The sequence below is a fragment of the Gregarina niphandrodes genome (assembly GCF_000223845.1).
Source record: "Gregarina niphandrodes unplaced genomic scaffold scaffold00036, whole genome shotgun sequence".
In the NCBI taxonomy this organism is placed as follows: domain Eukaryota; phylum Apicomplexa; class Conoidasida; order Eugregarinorida; family Gregarinidae; genus Gregarina; species Gregarina niphandrodes.
Window position 1 is genome coordinate 45,994 of NW_011645805.1, and position 7,164 is coordinate 53,157.

The window sequence follows — 7,164 nt, forward strand, 5'->3', positions numbered from 1 at the left end:
CTCCCCTCCCCCTCCCCCTCCCCTGGTTTACAAATGGGGAATCATTGAACTAGGTCATAGCATCGCCCAGTTAGAAGATCGCTCGACAGTTCATTCATAAAATCATTCCCAACATTCGCAAACGAAGCGACTGCTCTGCTGCAGTTTTTCGGATAGCTCGGGAGGAATAGCTTCCAATATATTTGTCCGAACTTCGTAGCTACCACAAACAATCAGGTAGCCACCAGCCAGGTCGAGGGCTGCTTCGGTCGATGTACCCGAGGAGGCTTGACCGATTTTACGTTTTGTGTCTATAACCCCGAATCGCTTCAATACGTCTCCAATATAAGGCCTGGTCGGCCAGTGGGGCGGGGTTGATTCTTGCTGTTTGTCAGGGTCTTGATGGTTCAAGTCTTGATGGTTCAAGTCTTGATGGTTCAAGTCTTGACGGTTCAAGTCTTGATGATCAACTATGTTAGCTGCTAGCGGCATCAGACCGTTTTCGGCGGTGACAGTGTAGACAGTGTGGGTCAGTGTTTCTCTGGTGAGGCAGACAACCATCTGTTTAACAAGGCCGTGTCGGATGGCGTGTTCGAACAGCCCGTCTGATATCAACTCGTATTCCGCCCGGGTCTTCAGACTCAGGACTACGTGTGTGAGTAATCCATTCGGAATTGTTCGTTTCGTGCGAGTGAAAATCGCACGACGATGATCCACAAATGAACGCACCAAGGCACAACCGCTCCCAGCTGCACACCAAATCCCCCGTTGCATGGCGTGCAAACGTGTGCATTGACTCTGCAATCCATCACTCATTAATGGAGGGGCACCAGGACCCAGGGCACCAGGACCCAGTTCCTCATCCGCCACTGTCGAAGGCGTGGTCTTGCTGTCTTGGTTGGATACCACAGCCAGCTGGTTGGAGTACTCAGTCGCGGTCGCAGTCGCAGTCGCAGTCGCGGTCGCAGTCGCGGTCGCAGTCGCGGTCGCAGTCGCGGTCGCAGAGAAGGTCTTGGCCGCAGTTGCCCCGAAAGTCTCGATTTGCGTTGTAGGCAAATGTCTTAGCCAATCCGCGACCCGTCCGACATGTTCCATTGACATGGTCGTGAGTACTTGACCGTCGTAGTGTTTACGCGGGTTGGTATATGACTCCGAAATCAGGAGGGTCACTTCCGTAGCCGTGTCCAGGCGGTTCACATCGCTGGCCAACGTGTACGCACGGTGGTACACGCGGGGCAGCTTCTCTAACAGGCGCAACGGCAGGCGGTAGGTAGCGCCTTCCGCATCACGACGGGCCTGCTCCAGTAGTTCGTACAGAGTTACTCGTCGGCCGCACACGTACTCGACCAGGCGTGCCACGTCATCCATTGGGTGGGGAGGGAGACTTGCTGGGGACAGACTCGTTTGGGTAAAGTCTTCGAGTGCGAACCTCGAGCGTGTCTTCTCGGGTAGTAGCGGCCAGAGTTGGTACTTGATAAAATCGCAGGCAGGGGTTGCTGTCCAATCGATGGCGTATCGGAGTGCGTCTCGCACCATCATGTATTGAGGGAAGAGGCGTTTGCCGGTGGGTGGGAGAGGTTGTTCTTCTAAAATGCAGTCAGCGTCCTCGCTAAACTCGAAGAGGTCGCAGGCCAGCTTATACACGGCAGGCGAACAGGGGACCCACAATGCCAAGGCCTGTCCGGTCGCTAAATTCAAGTCGCCTCCGAGAGAACGTAATCGTAATAAATGCAACTCTCCAACCACACTATGCTCCAAGACCTCCGCACACACGGACGTCATTAACGTGCGGTCTCTCACACGTAAAGCCACACTGCCACGGCTCCGATAATTCATTACCAGATTGTTGCGAGAATGTGTTCCGAATCGGGTCGCCGGATCTGTTCCGGATCGGGTCGCCGGATCTGTTCCGGATCGGGTCGCCGGATCTGTTCCGGAACAAGGATCTGTTCCGGAACAAGGATCTGTTCCGGGACAAGGATCTGTTCCGGGACAAGGGCCTATAACTAATTTTAGGCTGGATCGCGCGGCTGCCTGGGCCATTGCATCGAAATTAAGTCGCTCTGTTATCGTTGGAAGGAGCAGGTCCAATTTGTGCAACAGACGCGCTCTGAAGTCTTCGTCGGCCGTGTCCACAAGAAGCGGCGCCGGTAGCAGCATGTGGGCACCGTGGTTCAGAGCGCGCAGCCGCTTGTCCAGGTCCTTACCGAACTGGTTATAAGATGCGAAGGCTGAGTGGCCCAAGCCAATAATGAAACACAATTTGGGCACACACAGCTCGGCATTGGCTGTCTTCTTCAGGGCCGTCCAATACTCAACCGCTGTCGTAGGAGGGTCGCCCTCACCCGTCGTAGACGCCATGAATACCGTCAACACCTTCCCGTCCGTCAGTTCCAATTGCTTCCAGTCCTCAAAAGACGCGACGTCCACCACACACGTGTGGCTCTCAAACCAACTTGAGACGCACTCCGCTAGCTTCTCAGTCGTTCCCCACTCGCTACCGTACAATACCAAAACTCTCGTAACTTCTCCCGCCAACCGGTCTGATTTCTCCACACTACTCCTGACCAAGGTGCTGCTTACATGCGATGCCCCCCTAGCCCTTACAACCAATGACGGACCCGCTACTTCACTAGCATCCACCTGGTCAGCATCATTCACATGACTAGCATCCACCTGGTCAGCATCATTCACATGACTAGCATCCACCTGGTCAGCATCATTCACATGACTAGCATCCGCAAGTGCAGGCTCGGCACCTCCTTCAACGTAAACCGCGAATTTCTCCATTCCCTCCAAATTACCCGACGCCTCCCCCTCCTTTTGCTTCGGTTTTTTCGTCGCACTCATTAGAGAGTATGCCCCCAATGCTGCCAGCATCACACAAAGTATGCCTATCTTCGCTGCGTGACGGTGACCCATAATCTGGGGATCCTCACCCCGCTTTTTTGTGGTATATAAATGACCCCTGGGCCGGGATATTCGCTCCATCAATGGGAGCACAACATGTGGCCTGCTGCGCGAGTCATGTGGCCTGCTACATGACTCAAAAAGCGGTGAAGCGTTGTTTGAGGACGAGTTGATCGAAAGTATCGTCTCGCATTCGGGGAGGTGAGATATTGACCCTCAGGTCGCAATCGGCTCAACTGGCTGCAGTTACTGGAAGGGACTACAACTGCCAGGGAGCAGAGTGTGTGGGGAGGATGGCGGCACCATGCGCATACCTGTGCTAATCCAGCATGCGGATATCCCTCCAAAATTGTTGAAGTTTCTGTTTTCCATCCTTTACATTCTTGATATCCGAGCATACAGCACCATATTGTGTCCGTTTGATACCTCTTGCTAGAAATACAGCTTCATAGTACTGGTCTAATGCACCTGCAGAAATCAGATATTCCGTTACCTCAAAGTCAAGTCGCTTCCCGTTGACATCGATAAAGTATCTCAAGTCTGCCTCAAAGCAGGTGCCAGGTAAGTCATCGAACACCATAACAGTTAACTCGGAAGCTATCCTCCCTAGTTCATGCAGCTTGTCTTCTCCAGCACCATGCACGTCAATACCAGCCCACTTTCCAGCGGCTATTCCACGACGGATCATTTTAAGTTGGTACAATTCTTCTCTACCATGGCACTGGAACGCGCACTGGGTAGGCTTGAGGTATCGGACGATCGCTTCCCAAACAATAGGAAAATCAAATTTAAATGGAACACCAAAGAAATGACCAGATAACTTCTCACCGTCATTGCAACATATCTTGCCACCGGAACCGCCACAATTATACCAATTCAGCATCTTCCAATCATCAATTTTCGGGCTCTGCACCGTTGCTTTCATCTTGCTCTTGTGATAAGTTGTGTTACTAAACTCTGGTGGCAGACTCAACGTGGCAAGTTCATGCCCAGAGATAAATGAGTTCTTATCTCCTACGCTAGGCAAGGCGCGGGGTCGGGGATCCGGTTTGCACTTCATGATCCAGTCGGACTTGGACTGGATTTCACAATCGCAAGATAAAGCATGCTCATACCTTACACCTTCGGAAGCGCCAAAGGCCGTTGCATCACATAGGCTGTAGCCTGACGACAATTCGGTCTTCTCCGACAAATCGGTCTTCTCCGACAATTCGGTCTTCTCCGACCATTCGGTCTTCTCCGACCATTCGGTCTTCTCCGACCATTCGGTCTTCTCCGACCATTCGGTCAAAAATGGGACATGACCGAAATGGCGGAAATAAATCCATCCCAAAACCCCCAATGCCGTGCCACCCACTACACATCCAAGACTCACACCAAGCCATGGCCTTCGGCAACAACTGGTGGCAGTCGAGCCGTCCGTACTTCCGTCGTCGTCGTCGTCGTCAAAACGATTTTTTCGCCGAGACGACCTATCTGTCATCCACCCGTGTGACACATCCGCCAGCTCATCTCCATCGATCTCCGACTCCTCAAGATTGGACGGAACTGTGAGGACCAACGCCAGGCTTCCAACGACGCCACCGAATCCCATGCACATCACACCCCTCATGTCAACGGGATTTGCCAAAAAAACTTCAACGGAAAATGCGGATGTTGGAGTCGATGCGTGGTGGGTCCTGTCAGCACACTCGGATGTCCAACATTCAGTCTTTTTCGAGGTCGGATATGGACAGAACTCTACCAGATGCTCCTCTGTCCATCGGGCGAAGATGCTGGCCACGTCGGTTCGTTAGTGTTGAAAAGCGTAGATGATGCCTCCTCCTCCTCCAAAGTATTTCTCTGCCAAGGACGAAAATGGGGGACATCCCAGAAGTTTGCACACGTGTGCGCATAAACGGATGTTCAAGCCAATCGGGCCGGAAAAAATGTCTTGCGTGTGTGTGGCAAGGATCGGAGGCGATTTACGTACGCTGCACCGCAATTCGAGCGCTATTCTCCCAAAATAGTCGAAGCGCCAGTTTTGCAGCATTTGAGTCCGGGAAATACCAACATTCACCGTCGTATTGTGGTGTCCTGAAATGTCTCGTTTTGATTGGAACCTCGTAAAACTTGCGTAATGCACCTGTGAAGTCCAGATAGTCGGTGACCTCGGCGTGATGTCGTCTGGCTTTAAAGTTGGCGTAGTATATCATGTCTGATTCAAAGCAGTCTCCGGATAACCATGAGAAGGCTTTTTCAGTAAGATTGAAAGCTTGGGTGCCTAGATCATATAGCTTATCTTCAGTGGCGCGATGCACGTCAATACCAGCCCACTTTCCAGCGGCTATTCCGCGACGGATCCCTCTCAGGCGCGATAGTTGATCCTCATCGTGGCACTGGAACGAGCACGTGGTAGGCTTCAGGTATTGGGCGATCGCCTCCCAGACGGCAACAAAATCGAATTTAAAGGGAACACCAAAGTAGTGACCAAAGAAGTCCTCACCATCAGAGCAATAGATCTTGCCACCCGAACGTCCACAGTTCCGCCATCCCAGCTTCTGCCAACCATTCGCCTCTGCTTTCTCAAAGGGTACTTTCATACCCTTATTATAGTAACTCATAATGCTAAACTCAGAGGGTACTCTGAGTGTGGCCAACTCATGTGGAGATAATAAAGGGTTCTTGTCCTCAATCCTAGGCAAGCCGCGGGGTCGCGGATCCGGTTTGCACCTCATGATCCAGTCGGACTTAGACTCAACTTCACAATCACAAGACAAAGCATGTTCGTACCTTAAAACATCCGAAGCGCCAAAGACCGTGGCGTCACAGGGACTGTAGCTCGACACCGCGGTCTCCTCCGACAACACTTGGCTATCGGAACTGTCACCCGAATGGCGGAAACACAGCCAACCCAAAACTCCTAACGTCGTCACACCCATCGATCCGACAGCAATTAGGAACCATGGTCTTCGATAAAAACTGGCAGTTGGTTCAGGGAAACGATCCGTATCAATGTCGTCATGACGATCCCCCGAGGACTCCTTCAGTGTTGTTATCTTCCACTCTGGCGACAGCCCATCTGGCGACAGCCCATTTGTCTCCGACTCCTCAAAATCGGGTGTCGACGGAACGGTTAGGACCAACGCCATACTGCCACCCATTCCACCGAATCCCGTGCAAGCCACTCCTTTCATAGACAACACAATTTGCTTTTTCGGGGAAAAAAACAGAAGATGTGTTTCGTCGTGCGTGACACAGGGATCAACATCACACAGGGATCAACATCACACAGGGATCACCGTGTCGCTCAGAAAGTGCCCTACCGAAACGATCTAAGATGAGACGGCGCTTCTGAAGGTGCTAGGGAAGGTGCGCACGGCGTCTTCGTGGAGGGAGATACCGTGGAGGGACGGTGGTTGCTGTCGCTGTTCGGTGCATCCTCGCGTACGGCTGGTGGTGCCGGAGGGAGGGAAACCCACTGCGATGATTGCTAGGGAGTAGACACAACACGATTACTACCGCTAACAACATGGCAGGGAGAGTACGAGCTCGAGCGTCTCGGACGGGAGCAGCTCCGACCAGCGGGACCGGATAGTCAGCGTGCACCACGAGGACATTACACACATGACGTAACGTTGGTCAACACATAACGTTGGTCAACACATAACGTTGGTCAACACATAACGTGGTCAACATATGGTACAGAAGTCTGGCATTTCCAGAGGTCTACAGTTATGGCAGAATGGCGTCATCCCGTCAATGGGAACGTCATGAGGCAGAGGACGTGGTCGAGGCCGAGGCTGGTTCCGAGGCCGTGGCAACTAGGACAAAGGCACCGAGGCCGTGGCAACTAGGACAAAGGCACCGAGGCCGTGGCAACTAGGACGATATCCTCTAGCGCTGGCCGGAGCCATACAAGAAGCAAAAGGGGGCTTGATCTTGTACCCAATAGGCTAAGTATACTACAGACCATAGACCACTGGCTACGACCATTACTACAACAATGCAAACTATCTGAGCTACCATCGGCACCGAACTTTACACTACCCACGAGGGTCGTGAAGGAACGCGTTACACACGACTACTGCCCTACATCGACGATACAGGCCGTTTTCCCAAACGTTCTGAGCTGTTGGCCGATAATAACATGGGGCGTGCAGCAACCACTACTAGCGAGGATCTACCTCAGTAAAGCATTCAACGCTATACCACTACCGCCCGATCAAATCGGGACGTACGCTTTCCAACATCGAGACAAATACTACGCTTACAACTGCATGCCGATGGGTGCCA

At 52.5% G+C, this 7,164-nt stretch overlaps 3 protein-coding genes across 3 annotated transcripts; all 3 read right to left on the reverse strand.

Moving 5' to 3' along the window:
* Window positions 1–907: 907 nt before the first annotated feature.
* On the reverse strand, window positions 908–2,829 carry GNI_135990 (flavodoxin; the record flags this gene model as incomplete). The annotated part of the gene is made up of 2 exons (XM_011134101.1): window positions 908–1,039; window positions 1,093–2,829. 2 exons carry the CDS (start codon window positions 2,827–2,829, stop codon window positions 908–910), a joined length of 1,869 nt encoding a protein of 622 aa, XP_011132403.1.
* Window positions 2,830–3,208: 379 nt separating this feature from the next.
* On the reverse strand, window positions 3,209–4,501 carry GNI_136000 (hypothetical protein; the record flags this gene model as incomplete). The annotated part of the gene is made up of 2 exons (XM_011134102.1): window positions 3,209–4,245; window positions 4,315–4,501. The coding sequence occupies 2 exons, from the start codon at window positions 4,499–4,501 to the stop codon at window positions 3,209–3,211; spliced, it is 1,224 nt and encodes a 407-aa protein (XP_011132404.1).
* Window positions 4,502–4,853: 352 nt separating this feature from the next.
* On the reverse strand, window positions 4,854–6,065 carry GNI_136010 (hypothetical protein; the record flags this gene model as incomplete). The annotated part of the gene is made up of 1 exon (XM_011134103.1): window positions 4,854–6,065. The coding sequence occupies one exon, from the start codon at window positions 6,063–6,065 to the stop codon at window positions 4,854–4,856; it is 1,212 nt and encodes a 403-aa protein (XP_011132405.1).
* Window positions 6,066–7,164: the final 1,099 nt, after the last annotated feature.